Source organism: Ambystoma mexicanum, chromosome 1q (assembly GCF_040938575.1).
Source record: "Ambystoma mexicanum isolate Mex_15411 chromosome 1q, UKY_AmexF1_1, whole genome shotgun sequence".
NCBI lineage: Eukaryota > Metazoa > Chordata > Amphibia > Caudata > Ambystomatidae > Ambystoma > Ambystoma mexicanum.
Genome location: NC_090922.1, coordinates 60,519,642 through 60,540,218, shown reverse-complemented (window position 1 = coordinate 60,540,218; position 20,577 = coordinate 60,519,642). Strand labels below are relative to the sequence as shown.

Genomic DNA, 20,577 nt, shown 5'->3' with positions numbered 1-20,577 from the left:
TTGCCGTTTTCTCGCCGCATACCCGCTTCCTGGAGGAGGCGGAGCTGCGTGTGGCACGTGACGGCACACGTGACTGCCTTCTGCTTCTAAAGCAGCTGCGAGCCGCCCTTGCGGCGTCAAGCCCATTGCCTGTTATGCGGCTGTTTTGCGGATGGTTTGAAAAGTGAATTACCCATTTAAGGTACTGTACTTAACCAGTGTTATCATTCAGTCCATACCCTGGAGCCAAAACCTGTGATGAACTCAGGGACATTATTTTAGATATCAAAGCTAATAACTGCTAAGGTTGTTCTTTTATAACTCTTAAGTTTACATAGTGTTGTTCTTAAGAAAGAAAGTGTATTTTATACCTTATGTTTACCTTACGAACAGGCATGCCATCCGAGATAACTAGAGACTCTATGACTACTACATCATCTATCATGCCTAATACACTGGATTTAGCGTTGCTTCCTCAAACCCCCATTAATCAAAATTTAGCCACTTCACATGAAAGGACCAAAAGTCGAACTCGAACATCAAAAAAAAATATAATTTTGACACCTATTAATAAAAATTCAAATGATATTCGCAATTTTTATGCTGCTAAACCACAAGTTTTAATGACTTCTAATTTGACTGCGCTTGCTCCCCCAGTATTGATTAGGGCAGAAACGGTTTTATCTAATGGTGATATGAATGATGTGATTCCTAAATCAATTCCCAACTCAGACAATGAGGTTTCTGCCCCCCCTTTGAGTTCCTCCGTATCTGATCTAACTCTATTAACTATACCCCATTCACCGACTAGAATAATTAAACCTATGCGAACTTGCACTACTGTTTTAGAAGAGACAACCTTAGACCCAATTGTGATGACAAATGAATGTCAAATTTCATTACTGGTGAATGTTACATTAGCCTCAATAATTATTGAGGACGTGGGACATATCTCTAATAATAAGCTTCCTTCTGCTCTTTCACAAAATTCTTCCGAATGTAGAGAGCTTGAAAGTTCAAGAATTTCGATCACGACTGATTATGCACAGGCATGTTCCATGAATTCAACAAGACAAGACGAGGAGATCTCTTTTTTGCAACCTACCCCTCGTTGTTGCCAAACTTCCGATATGAAAAGACAACTAACTGACCCCTTACTGAACCCGGTTTTATTGGAAGTTACTTTGGGAGCTATTAATACAACTATGGCCACTCTATTTAAGCTTTTTAATTCTTTGGATCAGAAGCTAGCTATCCAAACTGACAAAATAAATCAAATAAGTGATTGGATGAAAGACACTTCTCTTAAATGTTCCAAGGAGTTATCTTTGGTAAATTTGGAACAAAGGATTGGAAAGCTTGAATCCAATTGGTCATCTTATCAAGACTTAAATGTACACTCAGGCCCTTCCATTCTTCAGCGTATTTCGCATTTAGAGAGGATGATGCAAGATCCCTTAAAAACTACGCCATCTTTACCAATGTTTTCTAATATAATTCGACCTATTGAATGTGATGACGTTGAAGACATAGCTAATCCTAATGAATCTTGGATTAGTATTGATTCCCATGTGAGAACTGAGGGTCAACCAATACCGAGCCAGACATGTCGAGACTCTATCCTAAAACCACAGAAGCTGGGAGGTTCTTTGTTAAATAAGAAAAAAATTAAACAGTTGTCATCTAAGCTTATACAAAGAAATAAAAAAGCTCTCTCAGAGTTAAAAATAACATCGCAGATACCTCTTCTTCCAGATGTTTCTATGTCTCTCCCTCATAAATCTGCTGCCCTGCTAGCATTAAGCAATGAGATATCTAATAATGACTATGTTAATATACCCGATAATACGCGGGTTGATGGAACTACACAAGATATTCCTCCTCCCTCTCATATTGCTCCCGCTCACAGGATCCTAGCCGAAGTTTCTAAATCATTCCCCAACTATGATCCATTGAATGAGCTGGTCTCTCTTTTAACATCTAATTCTGATAACATACCGCCAACACAGGCCTGCTCGAATGTTCATATGAAACCAGTAATCCAAAATGAGGTTTATTCGACAGGTGCTACAAAAGTATTTCTTCCTAACGCTCCGATAGAAAAAGTAGAAGATCGTTTAACTGCTTTGAGAAATGCAGTCGATTCTTATCTACTTAACAGAAGATCTGAAGCGCTATCTGATACTTTACATACCCTTGAACAGCCCCCTCATACACATAATGTTAATAAAAACCCACAAAATGACGTTAATGTTCTCAAAAACCGATCTGATAATTATATGAAAATCATGCCTCCTCCCTCTAATATGCAGCACCTTCGAAATCAATCTAAAGATAGAAATAGGTGCAACATGAATATACACAATGGTAGTAATAAACGTTATGTAAACGACGATAGTACTGCTTTTTTAAAGAAACTTAACCAGTATCACACTCTGATCTTAAAGTGCCGGGATGGTTCTTTTCCAAAATATGATTTATGTCGTGCAAGTGTCTTCAATATATTTGGAGACATAGAGGGCCTAGAAGCCATTTCCTCATCAGATGTGGATCAAGTGGAGTTTCTTTGTGATAAAAACCTTTCCATCGTTAGGCTATGGATAAAATCTGGTATTGTTCGCAATACACTATGGAATGCCAGAATGGAATTGTTTAATCTGGGTTTTCTGTTAGCCCAAGACCCAGCACGCCAGCAATTTAAAGAGACTGATGGAAATAAGTCTATTGGTGATATAAATTCTGATCCTTCATGTAACTACAATTATTGTACTAATTATTCGTCTTCTGATCCCAATGTAGGACCCAATGTCTACTCGTAACCACGAATAACCGTTTCCATCAATACTTTTTCACTTGCTAGTTGGAATACTAGAGGGTACTCTCATTTGCAGTGGAACTTAGTTAATAATTTGAATAGTTATGATATTGTAGCCCTACAAGAAACATGGTTACTAAATCTTCCCATATGGGACGATCATGAGATTAGTTTACTACCAGCAGCACATGGTGGTAAAGGTAGACCTACAGCCGGGTTGTTAGTAGCAGTAAAAGTGAGCAGGGGATTGAAAATCATACCCTGGCAAACACCAAATAAATTCATTCAATTGGTTAAGATTCTTTTCAACTCACAGACATATGCACTTATTAATCTATATAGAAACCCTGTAGGCATCACTGACGATAGCTTTTATGATGCCCTGTCCTGTATGTTTGAGCTTATCTCAAATGAAACTAATATTGTTGGAATATTGCTAATGGGCGATTTGAACTTCTCCTGTTTCTATTCTAATAAGAGGAATTGGAGTCAAGAAGGTGCAAGATGGAATTCCTTTATGGAAGATCATGGATTAAGGTTGATAAATGGTGCAATCACAGGTGATATTCCACCTATGAATACCTGGGAAAGAGGTTCCTCTAAATCTACCATCGATTACATCTTTGTTTCGAACTCCATATTTACAAACATTAGCAAATTTGAGATAATCAAACAAACATCTAGTGATCATCACCTTCTATCTTTACATTGGTTGGCAGATAGTGGTGACCACACGAAAATTGCAATGTTCTATAAACATACTCTATCTGTTAATAATGGTAGAAATCGATTCAAATGGTCTTCCAACAAATTACTTGCTTTGAATGATGCAATTCTAGAAAATCAAATTTTACCCGGGCCCAACTCTTATATAGATATTCTTAGCACCTTCGCGAATCCTCTTCCTGTTCATAGTAAACCAGGTAAAAGACATGTTCATAGCTTTGATCTGCTGCTGTATGAACGAAAGAAAGCCTATAGAAGAACTGGGTACGAGTAAGGAGAGCTACCTTGTATCAAAAAGATAGTGAATGTTTTTTATCAGCTTGCCGGGGTAAAAATTCAGGCCTTATATGGGAACTCCTGAATAGATGTAACATCTCAGCCCTACCACATGTGCAGCTCAATGGCGTACCTGAATCGATGTGGGTCACACATTTTTCATCCTTGTATAGTGATCCTACGATGAACCATTATATTTACAATAGTATCGTTGTAAACAGTTGGTCTTTACATTTTACAAAAATGACCATTCAAACTTTCATCAAAGCTTCTTCGTCATCTAGAGCGGCAGGTTTAGATGGACTGACCAATGTAATGCTCAAACAAAATATACCAGAGTGGTCATTAATTTTGAATAATATGTATCTGCAGATACTACAAACTAAAAATATTCCGCAATCATGGCGTTCTTCTGTAATTATTCCAGTCTATAAAAAAGGTGATCGGACTAACCCGAAAAATTATCGTCCAATAACGTTACTAGACGTACCGGGAAACATTTTTTGTAGACTGGTGTTAAGAGATTTTATTGATTGGACAAAGAAAGTAAACCAGCGTGATCCAGAACAGACTGGATTTGTAGCAGGGCTGGGCACGAGCATTAATTTAATAACTTTAAATGCTATAAAACAACAAGCAATATATAAAAAGCAAGCCAGATATTTTGCGTTTGTAGACCTTCATTCCGCATTTGATTCGGTCTCAAGACCAAAACTTATAGATAAGTTAGTCAAAGCAAATTGCCCATCCACTCTTACTGACATTATTTTTGCCCTCCATTCACAAACCAGGGTTTATGTAAGGCTAAACTCTGAGGGGCTTCTATCAACCCCTATTCTAACATTTAGAGGGCTGAAACAGGGATGCATTTTGGCAGCTGCCTTATTTAACTTTTTTATTAATGATGTGCAGGATATTTTTCACAAAGTAATCGCTGACGCTCCTAAATTGAACAATGTAAAAATCTGCGCATTGTGGTATGCAGATGATCTTGTGTTGGTATCAAAAACCCCAAGTGGTTTACACAATCTCTTGTTAGCTTTATGCTCCTATTTCAAAGAAAATGAACTTGTAGTGAACACGAGTAAAACACAAATAGTTACATATGTTCCTAAAGGTGCACAGAAACATCTAATGAATTGGCAGATTGATGGAATATCCTTAAAAACGGTACCAAATTATGTTTATTTGGGCCTGATTTTTGAGGGCACTCCAACGTTAGACTCACATCTGAATAAAATTAAGCAGAAGCTAACCACAGCAATTTGTCAGACACGAGTAATCATTTCTAAATATGGTAAATTTTCCATCAAAGCTGCCATCACTTATTGGGATCAGAATGTTGTAGCAACCATTCTTTATGGTATGGAAACACTAATTGTTCCTTTAGGGTTTTTGAATTTATTAGAAGCCAAGTTTTGATGTTCAATCTTAAATCTACCTCAATGTATTCCAGGAGTGTTAATAAGATACGAATTGGGATTAATTTCTCTAAGTGCACTATATAATTGGTGTTTATGTGCCTTATTTCGTAAATGTTTACTATCTACATATGGTGACTCTACATTATCTACTATTTCAAGTTACCTAATTAATTCTACAGAAATGTTCCCAAAATACTGGACTATGAAAATTTTAACAATCATGGTACATGCTGATATCTCACTAAAACTGCTTATTGCTCATCCAGAGCTGGCAAAGAAGAAGGTGTATATGATGGACTGGATCGACACCAGAACTTTGTGTCTAACTTATAAAGACTTTGACCCTACAATCTTTGGTCCAAAACGCTATAAAAACATTGCGTCCTATTTGCTTTTAGCACCATCTGCTGCTTTAAGATCTGCAATTCTTCGCTTAAGGTTTAACATCTGGCCTACCGGTGAGGTCAAAGCAAGAAGGAAACAAATTGCTTCTGAACATAACTGGTGTCGGTTCTGTAAAAATGTTATGATTGTGGAATCCCTTCAACACTTAATACTGGATTGCCCTGCACTTAGTACACTAAGAAAATTGCACTTTGTTAACCATTTTGCATACTTTGCAGAACTCGACCCAAAAAATAGATGGGTCGCCTTGACTGCTACTGATTGTATGAGTATAAGAATTGCAACAATCAATTTTTTACAGGCCTTGAACCTAGAATGATGATGATTGTATAATATGAATTGATAAAGTTTTTGACTGTTTTATTTGGATTTCTATGTTTAAGAATTTTCTAAATGTATAAATTGAAAAAGTTGATATAAATTCAACTATATTCAATAAAAAAAAAAAGAAAATGCTATGTAAAAATAGCACTACCCTCTGGCTCTAAACTTGCAGTGAACTTCCAGTAATGACTATTGGGTGGGACTTTGGCATGTGTGACTTAGCTTAAACGACTTATTCTATCTTTACGTTTTAGGTGGAATCTTTTTTTTCTCCAAACCTTTATAAACCCACTATAGCTTTGCTGGTGTCTGTTAAACATACGTCAATGCTCCAACCACAAGGATTTCGTTCTATATTGCATTGCCTCATACGGGGAAACATGTAAACATGTGTTGCAAAGTGGTCACTTAGCTGAAATGGATTTAATGTAAAGAGATCGGAGTCCATAGAAGGCAGGGCACATTTAACAGAGATGGAGGCTGAATCAGCGCTTCAATTTAACACGCAAAAAAGGCAATTTCTTCTCTCAAACCTCCTGCTCATCACTCTGATGTGCCATTTCTTGGAATAAACGGTATAGAACTCACATTTCATACATTCACCCTTTTTCACAGTGCTTATGTAGATGCACCCAAGAAAACAGAAGAGCCAAGTGAGGAGAATCAAAGCCCTCGTAGTAAGGATCTGCTTAGAGTCCGAAGCCAGAAGCGCACTGAAACAGCAGCAACCGTTGGTAAGTAGAGAAATGAGATTGGCACCGCTAGAGCCACTCCTTGTACATCTTTGTCTGATTATTCTCTCCAATTCTACCTTTCCTTTTTATTTTTTGTATCCATATATTTTTCTTTCTTTTTCAATTAATTAGCTGGAGCATTGGAAAAACCTCACCATATACATAGGTAGACAACACACACATTGATAGTGCTGCTTTTTATGTATATCGCGATCTTTGTAGGATTCAGTTGCTGCAACCATGCTGTTTACCATTATCAATCAAAGATAACCCCTGCAGATCCTTCAGAATCTCCCTCTTTCCCACCAAACCTTCAGTGCAATGACACTGACAATTCTATGATGCACAGTAGTCTCAAGTATCTACCAACAAAAGCCAAACTGTTCCAAACATCTTGGAAGAAAACAAAAAAAATCTGCCAAAGTCTTTGTTATATCCTGAAAGAATATGCTTCTTCAGTCTCCACCCACTATCTATGGGTTTCGCCCAACCACAAAGATTTAGGTTCCCATATCATCTCCCTCATCCTTCCTCTCTGGCTCTTATTGTTTCTCCTGCTAGCCTTTTTAACAGCTCAGTTTCCAGCTCAACCTCCGAAAAAGGATGTTACTTGCCTTTATATATTACACTTAGTTGTGCAGGAAGCATTAGCCTTGAATTTATCACAGGGTTTCGAAACTTTGTATTAATAATTTCCAGATACTTCCACCACCTTCCAGTGGCAGGGCTGACATCAGAGAATATCATTATTTGAGAAGTGATATGCATGATCTTCCCCTTTCCCTGAATTGTATGTAAGATTCCCTTCACCGTTTAATTAAGCACCACTACCATCCCTCATCCTTCAGTCAGTGGTCTCTTGGATTTAATATGGCAACGCTTCATAATCTGTACCCTTAAACTACCTACAGAGGACGCCTTTCAGATCTGATCTTTCAGCCCCTACTGGTAATCCTATACCCTCTAGAACTCTGACCTGATGGGATTTTCAAATCTTTCTGTGCGGTTTTCCAGCTATTTCTTGACTTTCACCAGTACACCATTGCCTTTTCTGGGATCCCCAATGTCAGCAGCCAGCTCAGTAGCCTTGATCTGTTATTTAGTGGAGTTGTGTTGAACAGCAATTATGGATTCAAGTTTCAGAACAGTTTATTCTCTGTCCAAAAATTGGATCTCAATTTAATTTATTAGAAGTATTTGCATGAGGTCATATTTGGAAGGGGAGGATTACCTGTGGGGCATATGTTCTGGGACTCATCGCTCTGCTGATTCACTAGCGGTTAAAGGCCTCCAAACCCTTCCCTGTATGTTTTGGAGACAAGTCACATATGTTGTCGAGCTTCCATCTTCATACCAAAACTGTCTCTATGGGGTTCCATCTGATCTCCATTACCGTCCCTACCATCTGTAGAAATGAAGTTTACAGGTGCTACAGCAGCAAGTAGTTCAAAACCAACCCTGTCAGTTTGTTGGGATACGGCTCCTACCGGAGGTCAGCACATTCTCTAGAGTGACCCTAAACAATTCCTCTATAGAATTCCATTGCAGGTTGCTCTTGCTGCAAATTAATTGTATTCAGCTCCAACAGATGATACTGTCCTATCCAGCGGCATAGTGTCGAACAGTCCTGGCCCCACATTCTAATCTACCTGTACATCCACAATTTAGCATGTGCTACTTAAGCAATTTGTGTAGGTGCAGTCCAGCAGTTCCGAAGCATCTACAGCACCATCCTCTCTCTATTCCGCCCACCCTCCATTTGACCCTTCTCTGTAACCCCTGGGTAGTGCTGACAATGCCCCCCGCCCCCTCTACTGTTGAAGAATAGTCTTCCGCTACAGCTGGTACCATAAAACGCTGGCTCTTTAATCTCCATCAGGGGCTTCCTTACTGTTGATACTCGAATCAAGAGTTGGTGTTCGAAGGAATCAGGAAAAACCCTAGCACTTAGTCTAGTTTGAATGAGTCTGTCCTTGCATCTCCACACTCTCCTCTCCCTTCTTCCTTCCTTTCTGATATAATTTCGATGTTTCACTCCTCCCGATCTCCATCCTTCAATATTACTTCTCATCCCCCTCCACACTACTACTTTTCTCCTTCCCAGTCACTCCTTTGACTGTCCTCTGTACTCACTCTCCATGCAAAAACGCACATTCACACTGCAGAGCCACTGCAACTCCTTAGCCAACGCCTCATCTGCTCCACAAATCCCCTCCATAAACCGTTGCTTTCTCCTTCCTTGTGCTGATCTCTTGTTGGTCATCCTACACCTCTGGAATCACTTGAAATAGCCCCATTTCTACTTCTTGTTCATTTCTTATGTTCTCTTTTCCCCTGAGATTGGTCCCATCTCCCTTTCCAATCTAGCCTGCTCCTTTCCCCAAGGGCTGGGTGTGTGACATGGAAACCCATAAGAAGGGGCCTAACCCCTGCTTGCTTCCAATGCTTGGGCCCCTGCCACACATTGTTGATGTCAGCCGGGAGGATCAGTGTTCCTGTTCGTGTCTTTAGACCTGTGTCTGCAGGGTCCTCAGGGGTGTGGTACACTTAGGCATGGTGAGAATCACCCCAATTAGGTTCTGTTGCTCTAGGGGATGTCTTTGTTGTGGGGATGTCTTTGTTGTGAAGTGGGTTATCACTTTGCCTCTGGCCACTCTCATAGGGATGCAGCTTTCTTGTCTGCCTCGCTCTCTTCCAGAATTTTGACATGGGTTAGTGGTTGCTTGGCTCCATCTGTTTCCCTCTGAACCGCTCTCCTCCTTCCCGGTTGGTCTCTGCTTTGCCTTGTTTTTTCTGTATTGTGTCGCAGCTTTTATCTTCCCATGCAGGTACTCTGAAAAGACAAGAGACACCCTGCAAGTATCGTAGAAATGAGGTAAGGCTGTAGACAAGGGTCTGCACAGAAGCATACTGGCACTGAATGAGTGGACTGGAATAGGCACTTTCCTCACTGTTTCGCCCTCAAAATTAGGGGGGGGCAAGGTGTTATTCTGCAAGCTCCCCACCTCTCCTTGGAAGGGGTCCTCACCGGATCTTGACAAGGCCAGGGTGGGTAGTGGCTTTGTCACACATGCTCAACAAATATTTCACTTCTCGCTCTGCTACAGTGAATTCTACCAACATCTCTCTAGGGTGTTTGATTCCCGGTAGTGCTCTACATGTTTATAGCAATAATAGGGTCTCCAGCAGCTGTCCAGGAGGTTGGAAGGTCTGATGACTTAGGTGCGAAAATTCCAGCCCCCAAACCGCCTGTATACTGTAAGGGCCTTTGAGGGAAAGGGTATTTACTCAACTGGAGTGTCAAGTCGTTGAGGCCAGCCATGGAAGTCTAAACTCTTCCCTGTCATCCACCAGTGTTTACCAGATGCTTAGAGTCTGTCTCCTGCAACAAGCCCCAGGGTAAGAGGGAAATGTTGTCTAAACTGTCAGAGGGATTTGGGAGTTTGGCAAAGGTGTAGTCCTGTTCTTTGGCACCCAATCCACCTACCCTCTCACCCCACTCTTTTTTAGGTTTCAAGTCTCTTCTGTCACACACAATACCTTTTTTCTCTTTCTTATTGCAAGATTTCAGAAAGACTTTACAGGCATGACACTTCACTACTAATACTCTTGCTTGATGTTGTATGTATCCTTCAGTGAAGAGGTCCATGTTTTACCATGCCCCATATTTTACTGGGAAACTCCAAATGTACACATACCAATTGTGCTGCTCTCTACTTACCACTCCAGAATCGGCTTTCCTGTTTTTTCATTCACTACTTCACTGGGAATAGTCTAGTTTAGTCTAGTGTAGTCCACATGTGCGAACATATACGGACAACCTGCTTCGTCCACTATTATTTTTGTTTTGAAACATTCTAGGGGTACTATTTTTAAGGCCTTTTTTGGGGTCCCCTTAACTTTTTGCTTGATCCCTCTTTTGTACTTTTGAATCGCAAAACTATTTTTGGTGGTCAGAGAGACTTCTACTGAAGTCCCCCTGTCATGGCAAATCCTTTTTCACTCATTATGTTTATACGGCCCTGGGTCATCGATAAGGCTTCCAGTCCAGAGATGCTTGTTAGGCACCCAATTTGTTCCCTGGGGTTATTCTATCACCCTACATTGGTTTTAAAGGAGATGCTGGTGGCAACTGTAATTTAGTTTTGGCTTCACAAATGGTGCAAGCTAATAATTTATTGCATTTGGTAGCCCAATGTACCTTTTTGGTAGCCATTGGTGTGACAATGTATATTTTTTTTTATTGTTTTTATTAGCATTTGTTTTATCATAACATAAACATTGCACCATTACCTTGACCCACATCTCTCAGATCTGAAGTGCTTTCATGAGTTTTGGAATCCCCTGCTACACCATCTCCAATATAAGGTTGCTTAAGACATTGTCCCATTGTTTCATATACCCCCAGTGCAAATGAGTTGGGGCTTCTATAAACAGCCTATATAATGCTCCGACCATATGGCGGTCCCATTATTGCCACCTGTTTATTTCCCGAAACCTGTAGCCAGTGTCTTAATTGTAAATATCTAAACCTTTCCTTTTCGTGTATAGCAAATACCTGTTCACAGTGTTGGAATGTCTTAATCACCATATCACCCATCTTCTGAAAACCTGCCTCTTCCCATCGCTTAAAGTCTCCCTGCTCTACCCCTGGTATAAACTCAGGATTACTAAATAGGGGAGTAAACGGAGAAGGGAACGTACTGATACCCACCTGCCATACCACAGCATCCCATACGTCACCTATCAAAGCAGTGATTTTACTCATATACATGTTGGTGGGTATCAGCCTTCTGACACCATAATATTTCTTCTAGGGGCCTACCTACTACCGCTCTGTCCATCCTTAGCCACATTTTCTCTTGATTTCCCCCAAACCACTCATGTATTACCTGTAACCCTGTAACTGGGCCGCTTGATAATGTTTTAAAATTTGAAACCCCCATCCCACCACTCGTTATGGGCGCAGTCAATACTTTCCAAGCCACCCTTGTTTTTATTACTTTCCACATGAAAATCCCCACCACCCTATTTAAATTCTTAAACAATTTCCGAGAGACTACTAATGGTAAAGTTATTAGGGTAGAGGGTTCGACAAATATGCCTGTGCGCTAAATTAACCACCTTAGGAATAGTCGGAATGAAGGCATGCAGCGTTCACCCTTCCACAAAGCCCACCCCAGACAGGGCCTTGATTTAGTAAAGTATTTCAGTTAGAAAATTGGTGACTTGTGCACTGCCAATGAAGTGTGTTAGAGAAATAATTGATAAATTCTTCAAAGTTCACATACTAGATTAAAGGTCAGTTTTCACAAGAGTTGTATTTATTGTAATTGTGATCAGCCGCGCCTCTAATGGCGTGTTAGAAAACACAAAGTCACGTGGTTAGTTCACAATAAGACTGAGAACTAACCCTGTGACTTTGTGTTTTCGAACACGTCATTAGAAGCACAGATTTTTCACTACTTGTGATCGGGACTATTCATCCAGGGATTCTATGCCATTTATTGAACTAAGACTCTCCTATCAAAATTACATTACTAGTAACAAGATGCTTGAAGAATGACTTTGTCTACAGCAATGGCTCGAATTCTGTATTTGCGTGACTGCAGTCACCCTCGGTCACAATACCGTATTCACAAGAATCAATGCCTTGAGGACAACTTGTGTGATCGAAACAAGTGTCGGCCTATCACAATTAGAATAAATACAACTCTTTCAAAAACTGACCTTTAATCTAGTATCCGAATTTAGAAGAATTTATCAATAATTTCGCTAACACACTTCATTGGCAGTGCATGAGTCAACCAATTTTCCAAACTCAATTGAAATGCTTTACTAATGGTAAAACCTAGAAGTAATATAATACCCTTAGGAGCACTACCATTTTAATAAAATGAATCCTACTTATGTATGAAATTGAAAGAGGGTTGAGCTCCTCCAGCCGCTTTTTGACTGACTCTAACAGCAAGGGATAGTTAACCTGATACATAGATTCCAACAAATTGGTTTTCTTCACTCCCAAATAACTTATACCTTTATTTGTCCTCAGATACTGACCCTCATCTAAAGACTGTTCCGTAGACATAGTATCTCCCTGTAAAACCATAATTTCTGATTTATGGGTATTGTTATTTTTAATCCTTCCACTTCACCACATTTTTTAACTTCTGGAGTTAGCACTGGCAGTGAACTAGCTAACTCTATTGCCGTGATAAGCAGATCATCTGCAAATGCCATCACTTTATGTTCCACTCCTCCAAATGATATTCCTCTGATATTCTTCTTGTCTCGGATCTTAGATAAAAACGGCTCCAAATGTATTTCATACAAAACCGGGGACAACAGGCATCCCTGCTTTGTACCCTGAGACACCCTAATTCACTGTGAAACATAACCATTAATGGCCATTCGCAATACCAGTGACTGATAGTTTGTCTTGGCGATGCGCAAAAGAATCTTGTCCCAAACCCCATTGCCCCCATAGTACAAAACAAAAACTACCACTCCACTTTTCTGTGTCTAAAGTTAATATTCCCATGGATAGCCCTGATCTGTTTACCTTCTCGATCAGGTGGGACACCCTTCTTGTGTTATCAAAAGTTTGCCGTCCTTTGAAGAAACCTGACTGATCCAGGTGGATAAGTTTGGGTATTTGTTTTTTCATTCTTAATGCTAATATTTTGGTAAATATTTTTGCATCAATATTGATGAGATCTATGGGTCAATATGACCCAAAATGTGTTCTGTCTTTGTTAGGCTTGGGAAATAAAACTACCTTTGCCTCTTCCATGGTCTTAGTAATACATCCCGAAATAAGAATAGACTTAAAAACAGAAGTCATTACTGGGGTTAATATGTCTATATAAGTTTTATAAAACAGCAACGGAAAACCATCTGGCCCTGGGGCCTTATTCATTGGAAAAGACATAACTGCACATACTTCCTCTGGAGTAATTTCCCCTTCCAGACCCTCCCTTTCCCCTGGGTCAATTTTGTTTAGCTGGCAATGCTTCAGGTATGCCTCCTGAGCCTCTTCATCTGGGGAATCGGTAGTATATAACACAGAGTAATACTCCATGAATGCCTCTATTATATCTTCCCACGAAGAGCTGAAGGTTCCCAGTCCCGTTTTATTACGAAGGACGGCCCTTGATTCATCCTTCTTTCTCACTTGCTGCGCTAACTTATGGTCTGTTTTGTTTGCCTTAATATAGTACTGCTGTTTTAAAAATAATAAGGACTTCTCAGCCTGCCTAATCTGTAATAGTTCCAGTGGTCCCTTAATATGCCTTTATTCCCTTCTCAGGGTCGTCCCCTTATCCGTTTCCATTCCACTCATTATAACATTCAATTGCGATTCTAACTCGCTTTGCATTGAGGTGAGTTGCTTTTGTCGTAGGACCTTCCTTGCAATTAGCTCACCCCTCATGGTCACCTTAAAGGCGTCCCACACCGTCTGTTCCTGCATTCCCGCAGTCTTATTAATTTTGAAAAAACTCCCTGTATCTTGCTGCGTTTGATCGAGTCGTCTGATAAATGATTTGGAAATGTCCAGCCAGCACCAGAGGCCGAACCGTCCTCGTTCCTGTTGTAAATCTATTGATATGGGAGCATGACCTGATAGACTAATAGGCCCTAGGTCCATTTTACATACTTGCCCCAATAAAGCAGCTGACACCCATATATAATCGATCCGGAAAAATTACTGATGGACATGGGAATAAAACGTGTATCCTTTGGGTTGCTTCTGAGTTTCTTTCCAGGAGTCCACCATGGCTAATCGGGTCATACATGCTCAGAGGTTTTGCATGGGGCCCTTGTGAATAACATTTGTTGTAATATTCCTGTCTACCAGCCGGTCCCATGCTACATTGAATTCCCCTGTTATTATAATTTGTCCCACTGCAAATGTTTCAAGTTTGCTCAACACCACCCACAGGAAACAATCTTGGCCCGTATTAGGTGCGTATAGAGTGGCTATCATGTACCATGAGCTCCCCCACTGGATACGAAACAAAGATGTAACTACCATCCTTGTCCACCTCTCTCGCAGCTATCTGTAGTCCTACCAATTATTTAAAAGCTATAAGGACCCCTCCGGTCTTCCTCTTGTTGTTAGACTGCACTATATGGGGTACCCCTTGATCCTTCCTTTATGGCTGTCTCTCTTGCAGGGTCACAGTGTCTGATTTTCCATGCCTTAAAAATTCTTCTACCTTGCATCTTTTAACCAGAGAATTTAAACCCTTAACATTCAGTGTATTCATTCTTTCATTAGCAACTGCCCCCATCTAATCCCTACTCTCTTTCCCCTGTCCCCTCCTCCCCCCAGAACACTCCGGTCAGACTCAATCCTCTTCTCCCCCACCCATGCAACAAGCCATGAGGGTTAAGTCTCACTACACACCTGGCGATAACTTGTGCAGGTCTGCTAGGACCCATACCCTCCCCTAATTCCAAGCGCCGGGATCACCTCACACCTACCACAGCACCACCACTAAACCATTCTACTACCCTGCCACTGTTGTACTACCATATGGGTAATTACTCTACCTTTGCCCAGGATATTCCAGAACGTACCCCCTCCCACAGAACTCAGGTCACAATGTACCCATTTGTCCTCACGGACGGGTTGTGTTGTCCATTGTTTACTAGGACCACTCTGAGCCCTCTCCTTCGACGGTACATCGTTTACTTTCCTCCATTCCCATTGTTTAATCTGTACTGTCTCTCTCGGTGGCCTCGAATCTTGTTGTTCACCCCTGTTTTCCTCAATTTTCATTATCTTAATTCCTTCTTCGCAGGAGGTAATGGCGTGCTGATATTCCTCCCAAGAAAACAGCAAGCCAAATGGAAACGTCCATTTGTATCGTATTTGAGCCTGCGACAGAACTTTGAGCACCGGACCCATCAATCGCTTCTTCACCAAAGTAGATTGCACTAGATCTTTATATAATTGTATTATGACTCCATTCACTTTGAAGGGACTTGCCGTTTTAGCTGCCTGTAAAATTGCCTCCTTTTGTCCATATAGTTGGAGAGCCAATTCCACATTGCGGGGTCTGCCACCCGGTTTCACTCTTCTAGGACCCACTCAGTGAATATGATCCAGGGGTACCTCTCCCCCCCATCTCCAACTCCAGCAAATCGGCAAACACCTGTTACATTGTGTCCTTTAGATCTCGGTCCTCCACTCCCTCAGGAAACCCTTTTACCCTAATGTTAGTTCTCCTCAAGCGATTTTTGAGATCTTCTGTCTGAATCTCTAGGTTTTGTGTAGCTATTGCAAGTTGATTAGTTAAAGCATCTATCTTGCTTGTATCCTCAGCCAGCTCTTGAATAGCATTCTGTGTAGTATCAAGTGTGAGAAACCTGAAAGTGTTTCACCTGCTAGTCCCTGGGGATCTGTGATCCAGGTGGCCAGGACATGGCCATCGCTTTTGGAAAGAGTTCCTGAGGGTGGACCAGTGCGGGAGGATCACCTGGATGAGGGGTCTTCAGGGAGTGGGAGTGGGACACCGGATGGTGAGACGCGGTATCCCCTTCCCTGTAACACCTTTACCCCATCCTACCAGGTAGGATACTTAGGAACTCACCCTCCCACCCCTTTCCCGACACAAACACTTTCTCACGGACAGCTCACCATGAGCGAAAACGGACTAACACCAGAGCCGTAGTATACCTGATATGTCCCAATACAATGGTCAGGCAAGGTCAGGCAATTACTGATCATTACGCATTCCTGACTTCCATTCCCCACATGGATAAATTGCAAAGCACGAAAACACACACCGAGCAAGGCAAAGCACCTGAGGAAGCAGCAGTTCTAAGATGATACAAGGAGAAAGACGCGACACATGAGACAGTTGCAAGGAGGGAAGTGCCCTTGACCTTTTCAGACCGTTACTTTCACAATCCTTGGAAAATAAGAAACCAAAGACCGGGAACTAAAGCTGAAGAAACCTGCATTGTGTGTCGGAGGTACCTGGAGCTCTCTGGCGCCGATAACCAAGGCGGGAAGGAACGGTTGCCGCTGTGGTACTTTCCTTGGCTCCTACAACAAAGCAGCACCAGTAAAGACATCACAGCTGGTGAGTCGGAGAGACTGATAGCAGACCAGCCTGTGTTAGAACCAAGGTTGCAAGCGGAAACATTGTGTAAAGAAATCTAAAGAGAACTGTGTGTGAAAAGTATGTAACAAGTGAAATGAATATCATTGAAACCAGAGGAGTGACTGATCTTTTGGAATACAAGAAAGATACCATAGACAGAATGGTCTGGTGCCACATCAGTGCTCATTCAAAGGTCTCTGTTGGGTATCCAACGGGTTGGCAATTTTGAAAAGGTAAATTGGAGATTGAAGTGGACCTGCAACGGGTCAAGCTAAACACTGTGCACATTCGAAAGTCTACAATAGTTTAATGCAAACTGAAATTGGTCCGAGCCCGGCTGAGGCAGACTAATTGTGTAAGAGGAAGGATCTAAGCCGGGCTGAGAGGTATCCAGGGTGAACCGTGAGTCACCCGAGAAAGAATATTCTCTAAGCATTGTGAAAGGATGTATGCGAATTGCACGCATTACAATTGATCGCAAGTGAATAGATCGCATTACAATTGTTATTGTTAGTATACACAACCGTTCGTTTTATACTTGGTAATGTGATATTATGTAGGAAATAGCGCTTTCATTTGCAAACAGTAAAGGGTAGACATATAGATACAGCAGGTTATGTTATATAGATCTATAAGTATTTAAAAAGTAATGCTTAAGATAAATAGATATTTTTCTACTTATAATCCGTATTGAACCACGATTATTAGGTCAATTAGGACATATATGTGGGGGGGACACCCTGCAAACCCCCACCCAATCCCCCACGGGAGAAACCCCCTGCAACCCTCCACCTAATCCCTCTTTCGGTCAGTTCAAAAGACCTAAGATACAGGTAAGTGCAATTGAAAGGTCAATTGTGCAGAAGGTACATTTGGACCATCATTATTAGGTCAATTAGGACAAAGGGTCAATTGTGAAAGGTCAATTTGGGTAATAGAAAAGAGTGATCTGAGCCTGGCTGAGGCGTGAATCACAAGAATTGAGTACGTATAAGAGGAAAGGAACTTTGTGTTTTGTTTTGGTACATCAGGCCCTCTGAATCAAGGGACTTTGAAGTAAAGAGACTTGGATACAGAAGGACCTGAAGCTGGTAATGGAACTATATCCTCGGGCCGAAGAAGCCAGAGTGTGTGCTTTGCTCGAGTGAACCGCTTTGTCCCGTTCTGAAAATGTGGGAAGGGAGGCCAATGGCCTGAATATCCTGACGTATCATTTTGTGAACACTTCTTTCTTTTTCATGAACACTACCCCACATTATTTGTATTTAGCGGTAAGGATTGGCAATAGTTTTTTTAGTATAGGCCTTTTTACTTTGATAAGACGCCACTACGACTGCATTATTATTATTATTTGATGGTCGTAGCTTGCTCCCATCTGTAGATTTAAGGTTAGATAGGCGTTTATCACACCATTGTTGAAGTTCAATAAACACCCTTGAACTGTGGTCACATGTGTCTGTCTTACCTTGATACCATGCCTTGCTTACACAAGTCTACCCCCTAATTTGATAATATACCCCTTCACCTCCTGCATGGATTGAGCCAAACTCGACTGCGACTGAAGGGGTCTCTGTCATTTGATCACTTAAGTCTTTAAAGCATTGTTGAAACACTTCTTTAGTTACTGCTTGTCCCGTTGTCCAAATTGGCGACCCTCTCGAGCCCTCCTGCTCCTGGGAAGCCTGTTCTCCTGTTCTTCACCTAACACCATCTCCCTTTCCTTCCGCCAAAGCTTCTGTAGTGCCCTATCTTGCAGTTTTCTTGCCACTTTGGGGGTAGGTGCCCCTTCCTTGGGTTCTTTAGGCTTATTCCTAGACATTTTGAAAGAGGTTTGAGGATATCTTTCTTATCACAACTGCAGACAAGTCCACCCAAGAGGAGCTTTCTCCTTATGCCTGTGATTCGCTACTCCTGAGAGGTTCTGCAAAGTCAAGTCCAATACCCCTCACACACTCTATTAGGACTCACCAATACCCCTCCACATGCACCGCTGCTACACCTTGTCCAATGATTACCACCCCTTCTCCTGCTACCGGGAGCACTTCTCCCCACTGACCCACTCCGCCTTTACTTTCGGATTCCTCCTCATACACAATTACCACCAGTTGTTGGGAGCATTGCCACTGTCCACGGGGTCCCTCACGCTTTCTCGTCTTCCGCATGCACCTCAGATTGAATCTTCCCTACAGCGTATTCAGTCAGCTCTGGTTTCACCGATGGCAAACAACTTTAAAACCCGGGACACCACCTCCATCAATGCCCTTTTCCCATCATGTCACCAAACATGTGCAAATACAAACGTGCCAGCAAATTGACCCTTCGCTTAACAAATGTTGAAATCCGACAAGGCCATCTGCACAGTAAGGTCCAAAACAACGCTGTTGTTAGTGTAAGGGGGAGGGGAGAATCAGTCCGATCCTCCCCGGGCCTGGTTGCCAAAATGGCGATTGGGCAGACCGTAGCTGAGATTCGCCGTTTACCCCTCAAAATCCAATGAGATCCGTCTCCACGTGTGCCTCTCAAGTTCAGGAACCTTCCTTGGGGCTCTCCGCAGGTTTACCCTCTCCCCAGTGTGGTATGCAATGCTGAATCTTTATTGAATTGGTGGTGCCGGGTGAGAACCCTCTCCTCATGATGTGAGCTTCCTGGCAGCCATCTTGGAATCTGACAATGTATTTTTAAGTAATTTTGTTTTATGGACTCCCGTTGTTCTGAGGAACCACTTGGCAGGCTTAAAATGGCTGTTCTACTCACATGGGCACATTCTGATTTTGATTTAGGCTAGTCTCTGTCCCTGGGCTGTCCACATCACATCCTGTGGATTTGGTCGTGGTTGCGTGGCAGATTTAGGGGCCAACCGGATGGGTTGGCCTTCTGACCTCCTGTCTCTCTGACCTAATAATGATGGGTGGTGTGATAAATCCTGCAAAACCATCACTTAACCCCAGCCTAAGGTCTCCTCCCGTGTCACTTGGGGAAGGCAGCGGCTACCTGATCCTAACCCTTGGGGTGGTAACATGAGGGAGGATCACATAGGAGGAGACGGTTGTCAGGGGGGGGGGGGTGTTGACTCCAATAGGAGATAGGTGGTATTCATCTTCTTCAGAGGATGCGATTCCTTAATACTTAAACATCTAATGTCATGCTGTCAGTGTACGATCTCCTCTCCCAGAACTACCCAAAGTACAGAACATGAAAGTTATTTAAGTTCAGGAAGATAGTCTCACAACTTCTCATTGTTATGATTCTGCCTTATATCAAGGTCCTAAATCCAAGTGTAAACCATCAAGTCCTTTACCAACTTCTCAAAAGTTTGAAGACTCTCAGTTAACCAATCAGATCAAGTTAACGGATAAAATAAACAAGAACATTGTGGAATCAAAGTCCCATAACGCCCATAGTACTCAGACGAGGAAGAGGGACTCAGAGTTAATGAAGTGTCATGAGCGGTCTAGTTGTTAGGAGAGAAGGCACCTGAGCAGAACTTTTTTATTTTTTAGATTTAGTTTTTATTGGCATTTTCATATTCAGAACAAAACATGTAACAACGAACCCCAACACTCCTCCTCCCAACCCCTGGTATGAGAGTAGTTCAGTGCTGCAGCGCTTCCCTTGCGGAGCGATCCCCGCCCACCCCACCCCAGTACGCCCATGTATTGTGAACTGACCCGAATAGATATACCCCTTCAAGAGTCTGCTTCACCATGTGCGTTTGTTATTATGCCCAAGAGTCTCATGCTCCGCGGACACCATCGCTGCCTTGGCCCGTCCACCAGGTA

General features: G+C 41.9%; 1 protein-coding gene across 5 annotated transcripts in view; it reads left to right on the top strand.

The window, feature by feature from the left end:
• Nucleotides 1-20,577, top strand: part of WWP2 (WW domain containing E3 ubiquitin protein ligase 2) — a 1,426,252-nt gene that overhangs the window by 839,270 nt on the left and 566,405 nt on the right. For all 5 annotated transcript variants that reach the window (XM_069635514.1, XM_069635513.1, XM_069635516.1 and 2 more), the window contains one exon: nt 6,565-6,683. In XM_069635514.1, coding sequence (XP_069491615.1) covers nt 6,565-6,683 — 119 coding nt within the window. The remainder of the gene's footprint in view (nt 1-6,564; nt 6,684-20,577) is intronic.